General features: G+C 36.1%; 1 protein-coding gene across 1 annotated transcript in view; it reads left to right on the top strand.

Annotated features, from left to right (window-relative positions):
* Positions 1–22089, top strand: part of pms1 (PMS1 homolog 1, mismatch repair system component) — a 50778-nt gene extending 28689 nt beyond the window's left edge. The window contains exons 7-10 of the mRNA XM_056465725.1: positions 2078–2557; positions 5270–5400; positions 16663–16823; positions 19900–22089. Coding sequence (XP_056321700.1) covers positions 2078–2557; positions 5270–5400; positions 16663–16823; positions 19900–20097 — 970 coding nt within the window. The 3' untranslated portion in view covers positions 20098–22089. The remainder of the gene's footprint in view (positions 1–2077; positions 2558–5269; positions 5401–16662; positions 16824–19899) is intronic.
* The last annotated feature ends 2914 nt before the right edge of the window (positions 22090–25003 follow it).

Genomic DNA, 25003 nt, shown 5'->3' with positions numbered 1-25003 from the left:
GCCTTCATCTTCATTGCTCTGGTTTTTATCTGCAAGTTGATTTGCATCCTTGTCTTGCACCCGAGCTTACAAACCAAGCAGTGCATTTGAAACAGTGCCCAGTCTATTGTACAGTAGCGAAGTCCGTGCAATGGCGCAGCTGTTAATTGGGAAGCCCATGGAGAAACTTCCAGTGGAGGGTCAGGGCTGCGTGTTTTTACAGGCCCTCTTCCCCCCCCCTCCCTCGAAGAGCTCCGGCCCCCATCTGGTCACAGGTAGCAGATGTTTTTTATCTCGCCTGTTTCTGCACATTTTCTCCACTGTGATTTACAGCAGCCCACTTGGAATCACTAGAGCAAATTAAATCAAGGTTCCTTGTGTGGATCGAGGATATTAGTCACAACTTCTGACCTCTTTGGTAAAACAAGTTGTGCCCAGTGTGCAAATGAACAGACCAAACGTTAAGGATTGCAAACCATCTGCCTTTTTTATACACTGTAAAACCCAACAGTCAACTTTATCAAATGAAATGAGTGTAGTTAACTCAAAATTGAGTGAAAGTTAATTCTACTCATTTGAAAAGAGTTTTGAACTCCGTGTTGAAGGTAATGAGTTAATTAAATACCTCATTACTTCAGCTTAAATGGAGTAATTTCACAGTACTCATAAAGATTAGTTTTTTTAACTCAAATGGTTTGTAACAATCTGTTTCCTCAAACGGTTTGAGTTGCCTTAACTTATTAGGTTTTACAGTACTCAGTTGGTTTAAATTGTCCGTAATGTATGTGTGTGAATGGCAGTGTATAGATGTTTCCCAGTGATGGGTTGCAGCTGGAAGGGCATCCGTTGGCGGTTCATTCTGTTGTGGCAACCCCTGATTAATAAAGGGATTAAACCGAAAAAGAAAATGAATGATTGAATGAATTATTATTATTATTATTATTATTATTATTATTATGCCAATGTAATTTGTATTACTTAACTTCAGTTTTTAAATTATTTTAATACGTCGTTAAAAAAAATGGCAATGTAGTTAAAAGGTTTTCAGGGAAATTAGATATTAAGACATAAAAAGTTATTTTTACTTAATGTTTTTAATGTTTTGGCAAAATATTATACATTTTATTTATTTTAGTTAACAAGATCTCTGCTTTGAGCCTTTGGGATAGTTCACCTAAAAATTCTAAAAGAAAGTCATAATTTATTCAGCCTCTAGTTTCTTTCTTCTGTTAACACAAATGAAGATATTTTGGAAAAATGTTGGGAAAAAGTAGCCGTTAACTTTTTTGTTTAATATGGGTGAAACAAAAACCCTGTTTTGTTTACACTTGAAGCTGAGTAAATGGTTAGTACAGTGCTCAGCATAACTGAGTGCACCCCATTTTGAAAATGAATATTTTTCTCCATTTCTCAGTGAATATAGGCAATGTATATTGGTGCATTTAAACAAAACAGATTCATTAAACAGATATATTTATTAAAATAATATTTAAGTCACTAAACATGTTTAGAAACTGAATAATAATACAATAAATTCAAGCAAAACATAAGCAAAATAAATTGCAACCTACAAAATTTCAACTAAATTTGTAAAAAAAATTTTTTTTTTTTTTTTTTTGCTTGATTTTTTTTTTCCTCATTTTTTTTTATTTGATTTAATATTTTCCTATAACATACACATTTTGGTCTACTAGTTTTTGCACCATTATCATAAGTTCTTTTGTTAGATAAGCTCCAGATTTGGCTTCAGTACTGACTAGTCTAGTGTATATGCACGAATATAATATTGTATAGCTTCCTATTAAAAATATGAATTTAAAAGAGAGATTTGTGAGGGGTGTACTCATATATGCTGAACACTGTATATATTTGATTGTGTAAACTATCCCTTTCAGTCTAAATGAGAACATTGCTATGATCAGAAATAAATGTAGTTTAAATAAGATCAAACATAAAATTTCTCCTTACAATTTTGCTAAAAAAAAGCCATGATTGTCCTCACAAACCGACCGCATTTAAACACATACACAAAGGAGATGCAAAACGTACAACTAGGCCTGTAATGAAATACATGTTCTTGTATCACATCCCATCTTAGGTATGAAGGCAAGGCCGAAAAGTCTCTGAACGCCTACAACCTTCAAAGGAAGAGGGCAGCGGAGGGAGGCATCCAGTGTGGAGAGGGCAAGAAGCAGATGAGTGCCGAGTCTCCATTGAACAAAGCTCAAGGCGTGAAGCGCAAAGCCCCCCTCGCCAACCAGCAGGCCCTGGACAAACTCTTCTCCTCTCAGCCCTCCAGTAAAAGGAGCCCTGCCAAAATCTCCAAACCCCTCCCGTTCACTATCGCAACCCTCAAGCAGAGTCTTAACCTCCTCTCCGAGCAGAGCAGCTCAAGTGTGCAGGGCCTCAGGCTTGTAAACCGCTTGGCTTCTCACGGTGCCTGGGTCGTTTTATGCGGCAGAAAGCTCATGTTGTTGAACCCGTTTCGAGTGGAGGAGGCCTTGCTGTTTAAAAGACTTCTGGAGGATAATATACTTCCAACCGTGAGGCTGCAGACCCCCATACTGCTGACAGATGGGTAGCCCGTCTCATTTTCTCACCTAATGATGACATTCTGACTGTGTAATGTCAATGTAACCACTGTGCTGTAGAAAATAATGGAAATACTATATACAGTTGAAGTCTGAATTATTAGCCCCCTATCCCCCCCTCCCCCCTTTCATTTTTTCCCCAATTTCTATTTGACACATTTCTAAATATTATAGTTCTAATAACTCATTTCTAATAACTGACTTATTGTATCTTTGTCATGATGACAGTAAATAATATTTTACTAGATATTTTCCAAGACACTTCTATACAGCTTAAAGTGGCATTTAAAAAGCTTAACTAGGTTAATTAGGCAAGTCATTGTATAACAATGGTTTGTTCTGTAGACAATTGAAAACAATATTGCTTAAGGGGGCTAAACAATAATTGCTATTATTGCTAAATATTGTTATTATTGCCAAGCAATAATTTCTGGCTGCTAGCTCTCTGGAACTCTCACATGGTCACCCACTGAATCTAAGCAGAGCTGCACCCAGTCAGTACCTGGATGGGAGACCACATGGAAAAGCTAGGTTGCTGCCGGAAGAGGTGTTAGTGAGACCAGCAGGGGGTGCTCAACCTCGGTCTCTGTGGGTCTTAATGCCCCAGTATTGTGATGGGGACTCAATACTGGTCAGTGAGCTTTCGGATGAGATGTTAAACCAAGGTCCTGAGTCTCTGTGGTCATTAAAAATCTTAGGATGTCCTTTGAAAAAAAAAGGGGGGGTTAAACCCCGATGTCAAAAGAAATCGAGTCCCCCCAATGAGAATTGGGACCCTGATTGATCCTGTTGTTTCACTGGAGTTGTAATAGGCTTGGTCTGTAGCACCTGATGATTTTAAATTCCAGTATTACAACTATTAATTCTGTGAAATCATCTTATAATTGATATAATTTAAAAAGCATAATAATGACTATTTCATTTCACCATTATAATGACATTTAGAAGCGTTATATAGACCAGTGGTCCTCAACCACCAGACTGCAGACCAGTACCAGTCCCTGGATCAATTGGTACCGGGCCACACAGGAAGTCATTAATTATTTCCGTTTTATTTATTATCTGAATCTGAACGATCTTTTATTTTGAAAAAGGACCGTATTCTCTCGCTTACATCTCGATCACTTGAGTGGCAAACTTTAACCCACAAGCAGCAAAATGAGTAAGAAATGTTTTTGAAAAGTTTCTTTGCTAAGGGGAAAAGGCCCTTTGAAGGACCCACGAACTGCCAAGGAAAAGATTCGCAACCCATATCCCGCGAGTCACGTGACAAGAACTGATCCATTAGCTTTAGCATGTATGGAATATACACATTTCAGTAAACTACTTATCTCAGACAAACACAGAACACCCAAACACTGCAGCGCTTTGTCCTTTTCTTCATAAATAAAACTTGTATCAGTGTAACAGCAGTGTTTTGCCAGCTTGTCATCCTCTGAGAAAATGGTTGATGGTCGCCTAGCAACCTACAAAACAACCCCCCTGCACCCCACCAAAACAGTCAAGCGTTGACTGGTCCACGGTTATAAAAAAGTTGAGGACCACTGATATACTGTAGACCCTTTCATATACTGATGTATAATTACAGGCATGGGTTATGCAATTGACCATTTATATTTCATACTGTTTAGTTAGCCCAGTTAACCTATGTGCTTGCACAATTATACATCTACCGTTAGCCTCCTAGCTACAACAAGCTAACGCAGCTCTGATTAGCCGCACAACAAGGTATCGCAGTAATAGCTTTTGATCAGGCATTTACCTCAGAAGACTCCTTGGCATCTTAAGTGGACTCAATTTTTCACCACACCGGCATCCTGGCCAAATTTGCTCACTGACCTCAGTCCATCATGGCCTCCTAACCATCACCATATCATCATTGGCTTTATCGCTCTGTCTCCTCTCCACCAATCAACTGGTCTGTGGTGTGCAGTCTGGGGTAACGTGGCTGCCGTCGCGTCATCCAGGTGGATGCTGCACACTGGTGGTGGATGAGGAGATTTCCCCAAAAAATGTGTAAAGCGCTTTGATTGTTCAGAAAAGCACTATATAAGTGTACGAAATTATTATTATTTTTGATAACATTGACTTTAAAATTATTTTTGAAAAAATTTAAAACTGCTTTTATTCTAGTCGAAATAAACCAAATAAGTCTTTCTCCAGAAGAAAAAAATACTATAGGTAATACTGTGGAAACTTCCTTGCTCTGTTAAAGATCATTTGGGATATATTTAAAAAAGAAAAAATTTAACTGGAGGGTTAATAATGTTGACTTCAACTGTATGAATAGTTATGTTTCCATCAAAAAAAAGCAAATTAAACTTATGTGAAAAACTAGAATATCGACCAAGGCTTTGCGCCCGTTTTGTCATCACATGATTTGTTTAAACAAAATCACATGCCTTTTTTTTTTAAACACGCATGCTGAAATTTGTTTAGTGAATGTGTGTCCTTTGTAGAAATAATGTTTATCCTGTTCAGTAGTGCAGATACATTTTGAAAACGTGCATACGAAATGTGGCACATCTTGGTGTTTCCGTCAAACATTTTTTTTATTGTGATATTCCAAAATGCGCAAAAAAATTGTTGGATGGAAACATTTCTATAGTTATCCATATTAATCATCCTTATTCTGAAATGCAGTACTACATTGATTCAAATCTTTATATCTAATTATTGACGCACTGTTTCTTTGCCAGGGAGCTCGGTGGGCCAAAGTACATGGATATCCTTCTGAACATGAAGAAAGACGGTCCTTGCTTTAATGGAGACATCAGCTTTACTGATCCTAGGCTTGTGGCAAACGGTTTTGAGATTAGGATGATTTCAGGTAACAGGCTTAAATTATTGGTGCCAATAGATGCTTGTACCATGTAAAATATCTGTGATTTTAACAGTAAATCTTTTTTTTAAATGCTACAGTAAAAATCTGTAACTTGGTAAAGAGTAAGTTTTCATCAACTGACACTTTTTATGCTTTTTGTTGACATTACTATGGTTAATTTTAGTTAGTGTCTCATCAGATATGTCTATTAGAGTTTTGTTACATCTAATGTTCATACATTTTTGCCATAACTTCATTTTATGTCATTACCATGATGGTTTTAATAGTTGTGCGAATGACTCTGAGTGCCTTCTACATATCAGTATAAGACACTATAAATTTATTGAAATATGGTAGTTTACCATACATTTTTACATTTCTTTTTATAGTATTTCTTTTAGTGGTAATATTCTGGCAACCACAGCTGCCAGTTTTTTACCAGGCAGTTTACTTTACTTTCAGTACACCTGAGACGCCTGTCACATTAATCTGCAGGGATCTTGATCTGCTCTTCTTCAGTCTCTTCCACAATTCAGTGACTATAGGTGGGTTTTCCTAACTTTGTCATCAAGGATTTTCAGTTGGGTTCAGATCAGGACTCTGGGCTGCCATTTCAGTACTCCAGTGTTTCAGCTTTAAGGAACTGCTTTACCCCATTTGCTGCATGACAGGGCTCCCTCATGAAAACTAATGGCTGATTTCTGGCTTCCTTACCCACTTTGGGTTCAGTCATTCTCTATTTTGACAATTACTACTTTTACATGGACACCAATAATTAATAATTAATAATTAATTTTAATGCAATTAAGACAATACTCTGATTAAGAGTCTACCATGTAAACAGTGATTTTTGATTAATTCAATCAGATTAAGGTCATAATCGAACTACAGAGAAATCGACTTAAGACGTGTGGAGTATGCCGATTTTAGTCGCGTTATTGAAGTGCAGTACAGAAATGTAAACACCTTAATCGAACTATTGCCGTCATGTAAGGCTTTTCGCCGCGTTTTGCGACAGGATAGTCCACGCATACACACACATTCACAAACACGACACTCTTTGCACCTATCGAGTCAGTGTAGACCACAGTCACCTGCATCGTGAAATGCAGAGTTTTTTTTTTTTCGTTCAGCATGCGGTATGAACTTCCATTAAAACAACACTCTTCCAGCAGTTCATGGTTGGATCCAATATCTTGTTTGTTACTGGGGGCATGCCCGAATGAAAGTGAAAGTGCCAAACCGCCGTTAAAGTCGACAAATTAATAATGAAACACCCGAAATTACATGAAACTCAGACGGAAATACGGATAGCACGGTGGCGCAATGGCGTTAATCTAATTATGTGCTATAACATGTAAAACGAGATCATGAAAGAAACATTCAAAAAGCAAATGCATGTAAACACCTTAGTCTTATTATTGTTTTAATTAGATTAAAACAAATAATTCGATTACTGATGTCCATGTAAACGTAGTCAGTGATGCTTCACATCATCCCATCAGATTCCAATAAATTAAAATTGTATCACTGAAGTGAACTTTGGACCAGTTCAGAACATTCTCCCTAGTAAAGGTTAGTCTACTCTACTCTTTTGATTTGTTCTGAGAGTTTTTTTTTCTATACCCTGTTCAGAGCTAAAGTAGTGAGCAATTACAGCTGCAGTGTTGAACCCAGAGTCTCCTCATTCAAAAGGCAGCTAAAAACACATCTCTTCTGTGAGCACTTAACTACATCTTTTGAAAAGGTCAATTTTTCAGATGTGCTGCCTAATCTCTCCATACTCTAGTTTGTATTTGTCTTACATTGTCAGAAAGGTTATTAGCACCTGTTAGTATTACCTCTTTATGAATAATCACCTAATCTGCAAAAGCACTTTAAGCAGAAGCAATATCTAAATGTAAATCTTCTCCCTATTCTTCCCTCTTTTGCATTTGCCTTAATGGATGACCAGCCTTTCTGGAGTGGCTTGGATTAGTTAGTGTGTGACAGAGTGACCTGTCCCTATCAGTTGGCGTGACTCATACCCACACACGGACACGCACATACACCACAATTTACCACAAAACTCCTGTAATCCCCGCTAATGCCAAGTTCAGACTGCATGATTTTAGCCCCGATTTTGACTTGACAACAGGTTTTGGTAAATCACAGACAAATGCCTGAAACCACTGCTTTCACGGACGGTGATAATGATAATATTGTTATTATTAGTAGTAGTAGTATTTATTATAGCATGTGTGTGTGTATATATATATATATATATATATATATATATATATATATATATATATATATATATATATATATATATATATACTATATATGCTATAATAAATACTACTACTACTAATAATAACAATATTATCATTATATATATTATTATTATTTTTTTTCATAAAAACAAGTTTAGATTTGTCCACCTGTCAGGTTTGGAAGATGTATGCATCACCATATGGGGCATAAGAATAGGATGTGTGTTTGAATATAACTTTGACCACATTTCGTTATTATTCCTTTATTAATTTGCTGGAAATTAGAACTGAATTTCGAAGTAGTTTTGAAACAAATCTTTGCGCTTAACAAACTAAATTAAATATGTAGGCTAATGGATGTCTTCAGTGGAGTGAGTTTCCACTGTTTCCTCATCTACGAAAGTAAAGGAGTAAAGTAAAGAGAATGTAAACAGGCTGAAAGTAGGGGGATCATTCTTTATACTCAAGCTGCAGATGCTCTGTTTAACTGTTTTCTCGCTAGTTAGGCATTCAGTTTTTTCATTCAGTTTTTTCACTTACGAAGTCTCACATGTAAATAGTAAATGCGTCATAACACGACACGGCTGACTCTTAAAGTGAATGGGAGAATGAGAGTCTGATTGGTTTAATGCACGGTATGCTCAAAACACACCAAGAACTCATTAAGAGAATAAGCACAACAAAGTTAGACCATGCACCAGGGCGCAAAGTGTTTTTTTCCATTCTTAAAATAGCAAAAGTGGATTCGGACACGCCCTTAATGCTTTTGTGTCATGCACTTTAGACTTTGCACTTAGATTGTTTAAATAGAGGGCTCTAATAAAGTGCCAAAAACAACCAAAAACATTGTCAAAATATTCCATGTGACTTCAGTGGTTCAACTGTCATCATACAAACATTTTACAAGGATACGAACATACACTTGTGTGGTTAAAAAAAAAACTGTAAAAATGATTTTGTTCACCAATGTCTTCAGCTTCAGATCAGGGTGCATGTTTACTACAGGCAATGCGACATTTGCGTGCTGCACTGCTAAATCTAATGCCAATACATTGTACTGCTTGTAGTAAATGTGCACCCTTGGAGCTTCATAGGATTACAGTTGAAATACTGAAGTCAGATGCAATGTTTTGACAATGTTTTTAGTTCCTTTTCTGAACTTCGACCCTAGAAAGACGTTCAGAAAGTGCTCTGATTTCAACTAAAATGTCTTGATTTGTCTTTTGAAGTGTTTTGAAATGTCTCTGGGGATTGAACTGAGCAATTAATAACACAATTGTCATTTTTGAGTGAACCAGCCCTTTAAAATGACCATTATGTGCCAGACTAGCACCAGTAATTATGAAGTATATGCAAACGTTCTCTAATTGGATCTCTAAACTGATCTCAGCCAATCAAATCAGAGGAGTAAAACTACCTGTTTTATCAATATACCAGTAAGAGTCTTAATTATGTAAAAAGAAAATGTTGTGAGACGTAATATACAAGAGTATGGTTGGATTTAATTGGCTTTTACTGCTCTGCTCCCACAGACACGCTCAATTTGTGTACTTTGGAGCCTGTCACCAAATTGAAACAGTTGTCTGCCTTTCACTTTTCCATTACATACGCATCCCTGGACAGTTTACCTGCCTTGTGCAACTTGCATAAAGTTTTTAAAAGGAGTAAACTACTTCTTTATAGGCATTGGAAAATATCATTCAACTTTCAATATATGATGATAATGCTTAATTTGTAGTTTTTAATAACTTTTAATATCCGTGCTATTACCTTAGAGACGTTAATTCCCGCTGTGCTGAGTGATGAAGTCATTGTTTATACAAATTGCTTAAGTGGAAAGTGCAGTGTCAGCACTTCTTTTTCCCCCTACACAGCTCTGAGAGCGCACACGCATATTATGAAATGCTTTTTTTTTTTTTTTTAAGAGGGCTTGATTTCACTTTCTATATGACTTAGCCTCATGTTTTTGAGCTGGTCATTAAGTGCGTTCGCTTGAATTCGCTGCCCTCCTTCTCTCCTCATGTCCAGCGGAGTGGGAAAATATTACTTGTGCACACGGTTTTGTTTTGTTTAGTTTTTTCTTTTTTTTTCACCAGGTTTCTCTTGAGAAAATGGGCCTTTATTAATTCAAGGGTCATGCTGTTTAAAGGTCTCTGGAATTGTCCGATTTGATTTAACAGAGGTTGGACTCACTGGACATCATTAATGCCACGGTTCACAAATTGTTTTTGAAATGTCAAATATAACGGCTTGAATAACAGGATTACAGTCAATTATTTCTGACAGGATTGCTTGTGTGGGATTAGCGAAGAATGAAAGTAATGTGTTTGTTTTGTGCATTTTTTAAAGAAGTTATAGAAAACTGTTGTTGGTTCTGTTCAGTTACTGCAGGGCTTTCTGGTGTCACTGTGGAGATGAAGAATGGCTTTATATGGCTATATATTTTTAAATCAAAATTGGTAAAAACCACCTATAATCATTTATAAAATGGTGTTAAAGAGATTAGAAAATGAAAAGATGCCATTAATTTACTCACCTTCAAACCATCTAAGATGTAGCAGGGTGTCCACAGGGTTTTAAAAAGTAAAAATGTTAAAATGTCTTGCATCTCAAAAAACTATATTTTAGGCCTTAAAAATTCTTAAATCTGCTGAAATAATATGTTGTAGGTCTTGAATATTTTTTAACAGGTCTTAATTTATAGCTACCCAATCTGGCCAACACCCATGCAATCACCAACATCCCATTTCAATAAAAATGTTAACTTTTTATTGAATTTTTTTTAAAACTAAATTTACCATAATAGTATAATTGTTTTTCTAACAATAACATTTGTTTAAAAGTGCTCATTGTACTTACTGCTGAGGATACTGACCTGACCTATATTTATATTTATTATTATTATTATTATTATTATTATTATTATTATTATTATTATTATTGTTGTGTATTAAATAAATGTATTTCTTGATAAGGCAAAATCTTTTTCAACTGGGATGTTCGGAAAAAAAACTTTTTTGTTTAGCCCTCTAGAAGTCTAAAATTTTATTCATAATGGACTTAATGTCTTAAAAGTCTTAAGTTTAACTTGTTGAAACCTGCAGAAACCCTGTGTAAGTGACTTCTTTTTCTTCAGTAGACTATTAAAGGAAAAGTTCACCCAAAATGAAAATGACCTCATCATTTACTTAGTTTCTTTTTTCTGTTGAACACAAAGGAAGATTTTTTTTTTTTTAATGGAAGGTTTTGGACAAGTGAAGGGAAAGTAAATTATGACAGAATTTATTTTTGGGTAAACTATGCCTTTAAAGAAGAAGTTTTTACCTGAAAATGTGGTGATTTTATAAAATGCAAGTCAAGGCTTGTCTGCACATTGAGATCAAAAACATAGATAACGCTTCATTTTGATGGTCCAGAGTATTAGTAGTCTCTCTGCTTAATATCTGTTGATACTGCTCCTTCAATAGACATTTAACTGACTATAAGAAACTTTGCAAGTACATGTCAACTTGCACTAACCCTAACCTAATAGTCTACTTATAATCTAATGAGAATTAGATGAGAATTTGGCATGTAGATGCAATAAAACTTAAATTCAACTTACGGACCATCAAAATAAAGTGTGACCAAAACATATACTGACAAACCAAAATTAATTTCTGTGCCTCCCAATAATACATTGTGGTCCTGTGCAAGCAAGGATCTGAGAATATTTGACCACATTATGACCTTTAATTCACAGCCAAACAGTTCTGAACGCATTCATGTCAGTACATCAACATTGGGAATCTCAGAAAAGTCATTCTGATTTAACATAGCACACACAAATATAATCGTGCTTTTTATATAGGTTGCAGCATCCAGGATAAGACTAAGAACGAACCATTTTCATGAACAGTGCAGCACAATGCAACAAACAGCCAAGTGTGAGTGTGCACCTCCAAATATGTCATTATGTGAAAGGAAACTTGCACTTCAGACTCTTAAATGCATTTAGATCTGTTTACTGTGGACTAAAGGTAAAATGTTGTGATGCTCAGTTTCTTGCATAGACCAATTTTACTCTGTAAGATCTCAGTGCATCATCAGTAGCCATGGGCTCTCATTTTGATTGGTCTGTGTGTTTTTATTGACTCTCAAAGTGCTGAAACCTCATTTTCAGCTGAAAATATTTTTAATAATGTGCTGAAGAAAAAGGTCATCTATATTTGGATTGGGTGCAGCGCAGTGGGTAGCACAATCGCCTCACAGCAAGAAGGTCGATGGTTCGAGCCTCAGCTGGGTCAGTTGGCATTTGTGTGGAGTTTGCATGTTCTCCCCGTGCTCCGGTTTCCCCACAAGTCCAAAAACATGCGCTATAGGTGAATTGGGTAAGCTAAATTGTCCATAGTGTTCTGTGTGTGGATGTCCCAGTTATGGGTTGCAACTGTAAGGGCGTCCACTGCGTAAAATATTTGCTGGATAAGTTGGCAGTTCATTCCACTGTGGCGACCCCAGATTAATAAATGGACTAAGCCGAAAAGAAAATGAATGAATGTTTGGATTGTGGGCGGTGTGGTGTCTCGGTGGTTAGCACTGTCGCCTCACAGCAAGAAGGTCGCCGGTTTGACCCTCAGCTGGGTTAGTTGGCCTTTCTGTGTGGAGTTTGTATGTTCTCCCCATGTTGGCGTGGGCTTCCTCTAGGTGCTCCAGGTTTCTCCCACAGTCTAAAGACATGCGCTATAGGTGAATGGGAAAAACAAAATTGGCAATAGTGTATGAGCGAATGCAAGAGTTTATGGGTGTTTCCCAGTACTGGGTTGCAGCTGGAAGGGCATCCGCTTTGTAAAACATGCTGGAATAGTTGGCGGTTCATTCCACTGTGGTAACCCCACAGAATGAATGAATATGAAGGTGAGAAAAATAAATGCATATATTCTTTTTTGGATGAACTATCCCTTAAAGCACCATTAATATACATCCAAATTATGGGCTTGTAAGACTGTATTTAAGGTTCAGGAGGGCTGCATGCAATTGAATAAAAATACAATAATAATAATATGAAATATTATTACAATATGGGTAATTATTTATTAGCAATATTAATGTAACTGATTTCTTTTAAAACTATTTTTTTAAAGTTTTAATTCAGTCGTAACAAAACTGATTTTTTAGGATTATTAATCTAGTCTTTAGTGTCACGTGACTCTTCAGAAATCGTATTCATTTGTGGATTTGGTGCTCAAGTTGAAATAAGGTTATTTTTTGGTGGAAAATAAGCTTTTAAATGATTCTTTGATGAATCGATAATTCAAAAAAGATTTATGTATTCATTTGAATAGAAATATTGCAGAGGCGGCACAGTGACTCAGTGGTTAGCACTGTCACCTCAAAGCAAGAAAGGTCGCTGGTTTGAGTCCTAGCTGGGCCAGTTGGCATGTTCTCTCCGTGTTTGCATGGGCTTCCTCCGGGTGCTCCGGTTTCCCCCACAGTCCAAAGACATGCAGTCTAGGTGAATTGAATACTAAAATTGGCCGTAGTGTATGAATGTGCATGAATGAGCATGTATGGGTGTTTTCGAGTACTGGGTTGTGGCTGGAAGGGCATCCACTGTGTAAAACATGCTGGAATAGTTGGTGACCTGAAATAGAGACTAAGCTGAAGGAAATTGAATGAATGAATAGAAATGTTGTAACTTTGTCTCACATAATATCTGTCTTTGTCACTTAAAAATTTCAGTGCACCCTTCACTGAAAAAAGTGTTGCATGCAAAACTGTTGCAAACAATTTATTTGTGTTGAATTTAAACAAACAAATTAGGTTTAATATTGTTCAACTTAATTTTTTTGTTTAAATTCAACCTAAATAAATTGTTTACAACCACTTAACGTAAAACAATTGAGTAAATCCAAGGAATCATCTTTGAATAATTTTTTCAGTGTTGCTGAATGAAAGTGTTCATCTCTAAACTAACTTAAGCTCCTCAATATTTTTATCCCTACTTTATTTTTTTAATAGATAAAAGTACAGATTATGACAGAAACATACTGTAAATAAAGTAATGACAAAAAGTCAAGACAACAAATGTGTTTATGTTGCTTTAACTTATGTTAATAAATTAATCAGGTTTCAACTATATTTTTTAACTTAATATTTTAAGTCAGTTTGATTGATGTAAGTTGAAATGACTAGAAAAGTTCATTTAATTCAAATGAAAAAGTTAAGTCAGCAAGAATTGTTTTACAGTGGCTAATTTCAAACTCAAAGTCTGGCATTTATCTGGTGTTTTTTTATATTGTGCCAACACTTTCACAGGTTTAGAAGCATTTATCATGTGGTGTTGTTCCTCCTCTGAGGGTCTGCCATGTTAGTCCTCGTTTGACCTGTTTGTGCCTGTTGTTCAGGAATGCTCTTAAGACTGTTGTGTTGGCACTGCTCAGGGTCATCATGGCTGAAGTTGGCACTGCGCCTGAGCTTTTGCCAGCACGCTGGATTTGCTCTACAGTGTGGTGCTGTGGAGGAAAATTGCTCTTTACAAAAGGGAATAGTTTCTGTGCCAACTTTCAGGGATTTGGCAAAAACACACACCACATTTCAAGCCCTTTTAAAACCCCAAAGTATATTAAACTTTGGCGGATAACTCACTGTTTATACTACAAATATTAATGATACATCAAATTGTTCAGCTTGTTGAGAAGTGATCTGTTATATTTGCAGATAGAATTACTCAGAGTACATAACATAAAATAACCACAATAATTCGGTCTTGTATTGAAGGAAGATTTGCAGCATTGTTAACTAAAACTATTAACTGGAAATAAAGTAAAATAAGTTAAACGAAAATAAAGTGAAAAAGGGCATGGGTATTTTATAATATTTCTGTTTTGCTTTATTTTATTTCAGGTATTAAATTGAATAAAGAAAAAAATAGAGTAAAATTAGATAAAATGAGCAAAATCCTCAAATTTCTAAAATGACTGAAGCTGAGTTGAAATAAAATCAACTAATCAAATAAAAAAAAGTTAAAATGTAATCTGAAAACACCAAAATGAAAGCTAATAAAATGATTCCAGAATACTATTTACTATTAAATACTATTTTTTTCACTAGAATAATATTTAAATATGGATATTATAAATGATCATTATTACTAACACAATAAATAACATTATGCTATTATCCGCTTGTTAAGTTGTGACCTATGAAATGCTGTTACGGGTCCAAGCCGCTACTCCTTTGAATTGAAAAAATATTTGTTTATGACCACTTTTTAGTCTTATCACACATTAAAGTGAATTTTATATATAGTCATGGTGTACACAACGGTCTCTGGACTTGCTGCATCACATACACCAATATTTTAATAATATATAAAAATACAGTATATATATAAGTATATATATACACAGTTTGATAGAGCGCTTGGACCAAGAAGCCGTCACACTTATTTATCAAGCGGATAGTACATTAGTAGGGCTGTCCGTGACTAAAGATTTTTTTAGTCAACCATTAGTCGTTCATCAATGCAATAAGTCTACTAATTGTCTGTTTATTAAATTAATTTAATAAGAACTTCTTAAGCAAATACAGGGAAACGGTTTGAGTTTAAGGCCTCAGAAAGAATGTCATTTGTAACATTGTTTTATGTTGTACAGAAATACAATATTAATAAGCATTAAAATTCAACATTAAGAACTTGCTCATGCAAAAAATAGCATTGATATGATTATGAATGTGTTGGGAAACATTTATTTTTTATAATAAAAAAAATAAATTTCACGTAACTAACCGACCAGCGAAAACTTAGCCGACTAAGCCTGTTCAGCCCTATACATTTAGTAATGCTATATACATAGTAATGCATAACAGTGACTTTAGCAGCCCAATCTCACGAGGAAACAGAACTCTTTTAAATATTGTCAGAAAATTGCCTAATTTGTTTGAATTTATGCAAATTCATTCATATAAAAACATCCCATTTTTAAAAGGAGGCGTGTCCCCAAACCCCACCCCTGATCCTGCCCCTCATTGAGGTATGAGTAAATCATACTAAAATGCACGACTGAGATTGTACAAAATAAACGATTTTGCCACAAAAATCATTTTTCAGGGTAACCTGATAAAAAATACATGAAATAAAATTGAGCAATAAAACACATTAAGTTCATGATCATACATATACTGTGTACTGACACTCAAAGCTCTAGCTCTAGTCAGAATGTACTGTTTTAACTGTTTATACTATTGTAACCCACCAGTCCTATTGCACCCAACTCGGTCTGAGCTGGGATCGGACCAGCGATTCATTGCTTGGGAGTCGGTTGCTCTAACACGGAGGCTAAAGAATATGGCCTCTAGCATCTGTTGCTAGAGCACCTTTAGAGGTCAGAGGAGTGAGGTTTACCTGCATGGCACTTTGCTAGCTGGCCTTCCTTACACTCACACCCTAAACCTCACTCCCATCCCGGATGAGCCACCACATGTAAACTCCCGGTCCCTCTGCACCCAACCTGATCTGGGCTGGGATCGAACCAGCGATTCATTGCATGGGAGTCCGTTGATCTAACAAGGAGGCTGAAGACTATGGCCTTTAGCGTCTGTTGCTGGAGCACCTTTTGAGGTCAAAGGAGTGAGGTTTACCTGCATAGCACTTCACTAGCTGGCCTCATTACACTATCATTTAGTAAGCATAGCAGATCGAGATTTGCAACTGCTGTGTATCTGTTTAAAGTGCATAGGAAAGGAGAAGATGTTTAGTCTGCTCTTCCTTGATGACCTTTCCATACATTTTACCTCTTCATTGAGACGCGTCTGGGGAAAAGCAATCATCTTTAAATCATCTGTTGAAAACCTCCTCCACCTCAGTTTTCCTTTCCAGTCCACAAAGACACGGTAATAGCGTAATTTGGTGCGGTGCCCGCGCCTGACTTGGTTTCCAACCAGCGTGTAAATCACAATATTTATTTATTATTTTTTCCTGGAGAACATTGTACATGGAGTTTATTAATCCTCGCTCGTTGTTTGTGTTGGCCAGGTCCGCAGTCTTCAGAGAGACATGTTGAGGTGATGGGCATGGCCGACTGCATGCCGTTCTTCGGGATAGGAGACCTGAGGGAGATTCTGCAGGCTATAAAGGCCCGCGGTGCAAAAACCGTGGCGCAATGTAGACCTCGCAAAGTCTCACACTACCTCGAGGTGAGAGATGATGATAGGGATGTACGTTTAAATGGTTTATTTACCATTAAATTATTGCAAAATTGACATGTTTGGCTAGTTTACTCAAACATACAGTTAAAGTCAGAATTATTAGCCACCCTTTGTATTTATTTTTGCAATTCAACACATTTCTAAACATTATAGTTTTAATAACTAATTTTTTTATCTTTGCCATGATAATATTACATAAAATTTTACCAGATAAGGTATTAGCATTCAGCTTTAAGTGCAATTTAAAGGCCAAACTAGGTTAATTAGTTTAACTAGACAAGTTTGGGTAATTAGGTAAGTCATTGTAAAACAGTGGTTTGTTCTGTAGACAATCTGAAAATAAATATGGCTAATGGGGGCTAATAATATTGACCTTAAAATTGTTTTAAAAAATTAAAAACTGCTTTTATTCTAGCCGAAGTTAGTTGAATTCTAGTTGAATATTACTTTGACATGAGCATGACTGAAAACTACATTTGATCAATGTGTTACATCTGTTCTGTGGTACTTGTCGTTTGTTTGTGAATTCAAGATCGCATTTCCTAACGTAAAGCTATGTAGCTACACTGATTTTCTGATCAATAATTCATCACCTTAGAATTATAAGGTTCTATCTGACATTTTTGTCAAAATTTGACTTTTTATTTAAAAAACAAAAATGGTTTATCTACAAAATCTAACTCTAGCGTGGCTCTATAAGGTTCTTTCTGTGAGCCAACCAGCATTTTTAATGCACGCACGAGGACCAATCAGGATCAGCTTTCTTTGTCATTTGCCGGACTGCTCCATTGACAGCGGAAAACACCAGAAAGACAAAATCACACAAAATCTAAGTCGACTACTTAATGCCACACCACACTAAATTGAGATGAGTGTAAATGTGATGATTTAGAAGCATTTCCTTTACATTGAGATTCATTTATTCATTAATTTTCTTTTCGGCTTAGTCCATTTATTAATCTGGGGTCACCACAGCAGAATGAACCACCAACTTATCCAGCATATGTTTTACGCAGCTGATGCCCTTCCAGCCGCAGTCCATTACTGGAGACACCCTTAATTACACTCATACACTATGGCCAATTTTAGCTTACCCAATTCACTTGTACCACGTCTTTGGACTTGTGGGGGAAACCGGAGCACCCGGAGGAAACCCACACCGACACGAAGAGAACATGCCAACTCCACATAGAAATATCAACTGACCCAGCTGAGGCAAAAAACCAGCGACCTTCTTGCTGTGAGGCGATCGTGCTACCCACTGTGCCACTGCATCATTGACATTGAGATGAAATGTTACATTTTACATTGGTAAAAAAGAGATGAATATAAAAAATGTATATATTAAATGTGAAATATATTTATTTGTTTACATATAGTCAGTGAAACCCTTTTCAGTGTTTATTAAACTCATTTGGTCATCGTCTGTTTCTTTTAGTCTTTAAATTTAATATTAAGCCTTGAATTAATTCATGCGGCAAATAATTCAATAAATATAATTCAATAATTCATATAAAGCATAAAATTTTATAAATATGAACATATTGATTAGATAAAATAAACATCTGCGCTGGAAAAAAAATATTTAGCACAGCCTTGTACGCTTAATTTGAACAAGAAAAAATATTCATCCTAAAACATGTAGAAAATGTTATAGAAAGCAAAAATTAAACTTTCTCAAGCATCAACATATTACAACACCAACTTATATATTTTTTCAATTCAATTCACCTTTATTTGTATAGCGCTTTTACCATGTAGATTGTGTCAAAGCAGCTTCACATAAAAGGTCATAGTAAATAGGAACAGTGTAGTTCAGTTTTTAGTGTTTAAGTTCAGTTCAGTTTAGCTCAGTTCAGTGTGGTTTAAAAATCACTACTGAGAGTCCAAACACTGAAGAGCAAATCCAACGATGCGCAGCTCTATAGATCCCGAACCATGCAAGCCAGAGGTGACATCGGAGAGGGAAAAAACTTCACTAATTGGTGAAGTGAAGAAAAAAAACCTTGAGAGAAACCAGACGCAGTTGGGCACGGCCATTTTAATTTCTCCGCTGGCCAAACGTCTTGTGCAGAGCTGCAGTCTCAGCAGCGGAGGCTGGAAGCTGGTCTCAGCGAAGACTCGTCATTTTTTGATTGTATTTCTTGAAAATTAATGCTTCCGTGTATGATCTGCCAGATAGAACCTTATAATTCCAAGTGGAAAATGACTTTTTTCAAAATGAGAAGGTTCTATCTGCATTTACCGTGTTTTTTTTACTCCAATTTGCACAAGAGAACTTTGTACGTAATGTACGAAAGAGAACGGTTACACACATATTGTTTGCTATATGGAATGCAAAAACTTTGAAGTTCAATATCTCAAAATCATTCAGAACGCAGATAGAACCTTATAATTCTAAGGTGACGAATTGCCTAGCTCAGGACTTCCTATATTAAAGGTTTTAAAATCGCTTTTGATTAAACAAAAGTCATAATCAACAGTGTACATTTTGATAGTTTTTCACAACATGAACATGACTGAAGTTGAATTTTTTTATTACCTGTGGCAATTTGGGTGTTAACTTCTGATAAATGTGGGAAACGGATGTGCGCAGCACCGTCACTGACAAAAGTCAAGGGAAAGCAGAAAGAGCGAGTGCGCACGACACTGAGAGCATGCGAGAGAGGCCTCAGTTATATCTCCGTCTGCCACCGATGGCTAATCTAGCTTCTCTGTGGCGTTTTAGTTGTGACATAAAAATACGCATTCAATTTAAGGGTGCCAGAGGGGGGCCAAACTTGTTGACACGGGGGCTCTGGCTCCCCTAGAACCGCCAGTGTGTTCGGCATCAAAATTCTAAAATAATCTCCAAAAACGTACTTACTGATGCGCTGTATACACACTGTACATTGTAAATCAGTATTGTTTTTTTTCCCATGTGTACTTTGGTGTGCATAATATTAGTAATAATATGGACTTCTTATTACATCAAGAAATATTTCTACACCAAGGTCTTTTTGCATTAAAAATGTGTTTAATGTTTTGTTTAATATTTAAACATAATGAATGTTTTTCTTTTTAGAGCGAGGCGGTGAGACTAGCAAGACAGTTACCTCTCAGCCTCTCCAGAGCCGATGTTACAAACACACTTTGCCGAATGCAACAGGAACTTCAAGAGGAAAGTCAGGTCTGCATTCACAGGCGGCCATTTTTTCACAATCTGGTGACCCTTCCTGAAACCGAGCAGGAGGCTCTGCAGATCATGTCCGGTTCTCGGTAAAAAGGACTTCTATACAAGGACCGCCATTTCATACACTAATATTAATTGATCAATATCCAGGCCATTTGAAATAATAAATGTTTTTCTAGATGTATTACTGTTAAAAATCAGTGAGTGTTAATCCCCATACACTCCAGTCCAATATTGCGGTATTATTTTTCATATTGTATAGAAATAAAACAGCAGGTGTTAGTAATTATAATTCATTATATAGCTGCTTAAGTACACTTTTGACAGCCTCTTTACTTTTTATGAATGATTTTATGAGGGCAAAGCTATGATTTGAGTATATATATTATTGCACATTTGAGTTTTGAAATGTAAACCACTTTTCTGTGTTTTTTCTGCTGTAATTTATTGTGGGATAATTGTTTTGGCATTACTGCTAAGGAAAGAAAGGTTAAGCGTCCAACTTTAAAAGCGTGCCTTGTTGACTTCTGATTAGAAAAGAAAACAAGCCAGAACTCCTGACCCCACAGCAGATGCCGGTGAACCACAAAATTGAATGCAGTGTGGTTGTAAATTCACTCTCCCCCAAAAATCAGCACCTTAAATGCTGATCATGAAAGCTGGCTCTAGGGGCCCATAAAGCCCAGAAGAGATGGGCTCTGGGGTTTGCCCAAAAGTGTGCAGTCGCAGTCAGGGACCTCCAATTACCAGCTGAAAATAAGCCTCAGATGCTGTGAAGTTTTAACAGTTGCTCCCCTGTAGCCATATGGTTTGTGGTTTTCTAGTGTTTGATCAGTTCCACGAACTGCATTTTAACCATTTTTGGGGGGGGTTCTTCATCGAGGACATGAGGGTACCAATTGAAATTATAATGCATTATTTTTACATGGAAAGCTTCTCTGGTTTATTTCTTAAAAATATAAACGCTGAAATGCTGCTTTATAGCAACAATTGAGGTGTAGTTCAAATTGAAAACATCCCTAAAACTCCACATGCACTACCTAACAAAAGTCCTGTCATCGATCCCAGTTGTAAGAGCAGCAAATAATAACTTGACTTCAAGTTGATAACTTGGAAAAGTGTCAAAAGGTAGATTTTTCAGATGAATCATCTGTTGAACTCCATCGCAACCATCACAAATACTGCGGAAGACCTGGAACCCAAATGGACCTAAGATTCTCAAAGAAATCAGTCAAGTTTGGCGTCATCATGGTTTGGGGTTACATTCAGTATGGGAGAGTGCAAGAAACCGGCAGAGTGGATGGCAACATCGACATCCTGAGGTATCGAGATATTTGTGCTGCCCATTACATTACAAACCACAGGAGAGGGCAAATTCTTCAGCAGAATAGCGCTCCTTCTCATACTTCACCCTCCACATTAAAGTTCCTGAAAGCAAAGAAGGTCAAGGTGCTCCGGGATTGGCCAGCCCAGTCACCAGACATAAACATTATCGAGCATGTCTTGGGTAAGATGGAGGAGGAGGCATTGAAAATGAATGTAAAGAATTCTGATGAACTGCAACAACGCTTTCTTTGTCATTCCAAATGACTTTAGTGAAGTTATTTGAGTCATTGCAGAGATGTATGGATGCAGTCCTCCAAGCTCATCGGAGTCATACACAATATTAATTCTTTCATTGCAGCATGACTTTATATTCTATACTGTACATTATTTCTGTTCAGTGACAAGACTTTTGTCTAAGCAAAGTCAGACCTTACTGTCCTAATTAAATAATTAAAAATCAAGGCATGATTATATTTTATTTTGATAAAATAAGCGTAATCTAGAGGCCTTTACCTTTCATTTAAGCCACTTCTGATACCAAATGATCAACTAGAAATCAAGTTATTATTTGTTGTTCTTAAGACTTCCTAAAAGTCAACAAAACTTTTGTCAGGTAGTGCACGCATATAATACTGCTATATACTTTTTTATGATATTGCTGTAAGTATACAGTGGTGTGAAAAAGTGTTTGCCCCCCTTACTGATGTTTGTTACACTTATGTTTCAGATCATCAAAACATTTGAATACGAGTCAAATATGACACTTTTTTGCAGCGTATTTAGTTTTTTCTTACTAACAAAAAACATTTCAAAATGGCATGATGATCATGAAGATACTTGTGTTATCTTTGACTAATATGTATAGTTGTTTGATAATCTGAAACATTAAAGGGTGACAAACATACTAAAACTATTAAGTCTGTAAGGGGGCAAAAAAAATGTTTACACCACTGTATATACAGTGAAAGACAAGTGATGTTTAACAGAGCAAGGACATTTTCACAGTATTTCCTGTAAAAAAATGTTGCAACAAAATAAAAGCAGTTTTTACATTTTTAAAATATTGTTTAAGGTAAATTTTATTAGCCCCCTTAAGATTTTTTTCTTGTTGATTGCCTAGTTAGCCTAATTAACTTAAATTACACTTTAAACTGAATACTAGTATCTTTCAAAATAACTGAAATATTATGGCATCATGGCAAATACACGAGTTATTAGAAAGTAGTTTTAGAAATTGATTAGTAAAACTTCCTTAAATAAAAAAAAATCCTTAAATTAAAAAGAAATCAAATTTCACAGGAGAGTTAATAATTTTACCTCCAACTGTATGCATACTGTGTGTGTGTGTCTGTCTATATAAACAGTGCTCAGCATAAAGGAGTAAAATTTGTGCATACATTACATTTATTTAGTACCAAAGCCTAAAATGAAATTAATTCAACAACAAAAAACCATTGCAATTATTTGCATCAGGAAAAGTCTAAATGCATACCATTTGTTTTTAAAAACATTTTTCAAATGATTTTTCACTTCATAAAGCTGTTAGGTGAGCAAACTCTTATTTTAATGGAAATAACAGTTTAATAAAACTGTTTTGCCTAAATGCACCAAAAGTTAATGTCTATTTTCACTGAGAAATGGATAAACATAGTAATGTTAAAAAGGGGTGTACTCTTTTATGCTAAGCACTGAATGTATTTGTGTGTATACACAATATATATCTCACCAGTCTGACACATACAGTGGGGGAAATAAGTATTAAAGACGTCATTTTTTTCCTGGAAGTAATATTTCCAAAGGAGCTGTTGACATGGAATTGACCCAGATTTTTGTAAAAACCCAAACAATACAAACAGAAATAAAACAAACCAAAAAAATCTGAAAAAGTACTGAATGTATTTAATACAATATTTTATATAAAAGGCTTTTTGGTGAAGGCAGCTTAAAGACGCCTCTTATATGAGAATGAAGTCACATGAATTGCTCAGGTGTGAGCTTTTCAGACTTCAACAAAGTGTAAAAATCTTGATTGCTTTGTGGGTCTCATTTATCATATCTGATCTTTAATTTGTATTTGATTGGATGCATCATTCTGCAGCTTGATTTTCTTTCTCTGAAAGCATTTGAGAGTTTCCTTGGCTGTGTTTTGGATAATTGTCTTGCTGAAATATACACTCTGGTTTCATCTTCATCGTCCTGCTAATATAGATGTTTGTCTGAAGAAGCTAATATTAATTTACACTGACGAAGGGCAGAGAGTTGCTGAAGAACTTCTTAGAGATTTCAGCTGCTGTCTGGGCTTTCACTGCCTTTCTACACCTCCCTTTCTTCATGCTTTCAATACTTTATCATTTTATTTTATTAAGCATAACTTCATTTGTAAACTAATTATTTTTTATTTATTTTTTTGCATATATGGATTTCTTTGGTTGTTACCAACATCCGGTGAAAATTTCAAATCAACAGCACCTGGTAATGTGTATAATACTTATTTTTCCCACTGATTCTCTAGTTCAAGTCACTGACACAATAGCTGCATCCCAAATCGCATACTTATGCACTATTCCACGCCATTTTGTAGTATAAATAGTGTAAGTAGTGCGCTCACACTGAAAACTCAAAAAAAAAAATAATAAGTGCACTTTAATTATTTGGATGATGCACTTATTCAACCGGTAATATGAAGTTTGGAATGATGGACACTTCATGTACTCAACGACCGCAGGCTTCCTTAGGTAGCGGAAGAGGCGGAGCTATCGGGCGCACATGTTGGATTCGATTATTTTGGATGGTGAAAGCAAAATTCTCCTACGAGAGTGATTATAGCGCCTCCAGGTGGTGAATGCGGTTATACTTATGGCAGGTATTATTTGGTAATTTGGTCATTTATTTTACTGATTTGGCAACATCCAAACATCATCAAGGAAACGGTTTGAATTTCCGCTCAGTAAAAAAAGATTAGTGCTCCATTTGGGACGACACTACCTACATATACTATGCTGTTGAGTGTGTAAGTGCATAAGTACATAGTGCATGAGTGTATAGTGTGCCATTTGAGACGCAGCTAATGTGTTTTCAGACATTAAAATCCAACCAAAAGCCTCCAGAATGTGCCACCTGATTCTCACAGCCCTCTTTGGTGTACACATTATTTATTGTCCTAGAACATTAATTGCGGAGCCAAGTGTTTGTTTCAAGGCGAAAAACAAAAATGTTTGATTGATTAACAGAGCTGTGGAGTTCAGCCTCTATTGCAGAGTGAAATGACAGCCATAATGTTGGCAATCAGCAGCTGTAAAGCAGTTACTTTCAGCTCTTTAACTCAGGGACCCAAGAAACATGTGCTCCGTGTTAAATATCACTGCTGTGAAAACATGTTAGCCTTTATTGTCACTTAAGCTCCTAAAAGCTTTTTCCAAACAGGTCTCAAAGGTTAAGCGGAGCCCAGAACATCTGGAATTTTCTTTTTCTTTTTAACCCAGAATTAGAAGATAGGAACAGGACTATTTGTAAGAATCGTCGACTCAGCACATGATATGAGGATGACTGCACATTGTCCCAGGACATTTTGCTCAGTCATGCTCTACGCCATGTTTCTGTTTGCTAAATTAAAACAGGTGGGTTTGGTGCTGGGTTCCTTTCTCTGGCCTTTCTCCGTACTCATCACTAA

Source organism: Danio aesculapii, chromosome 9 (assembly GCF_903798145.1).
Source record: "Danio aesculapii chromosome 9, fDanAes4.1, whole genome shotgun sequence".
Lineage (NCBI taxonomy): Eukaryota > Metazoa > Chordata > Actinopteri > Cypriniformes > Danionidae > Danio > Danio aesculapii.
The sequence above is the reverse complement of the archived record's forward strand: the minus strand, read 5'-3'. Positions and strand labels throughout refer to the sequence as shown.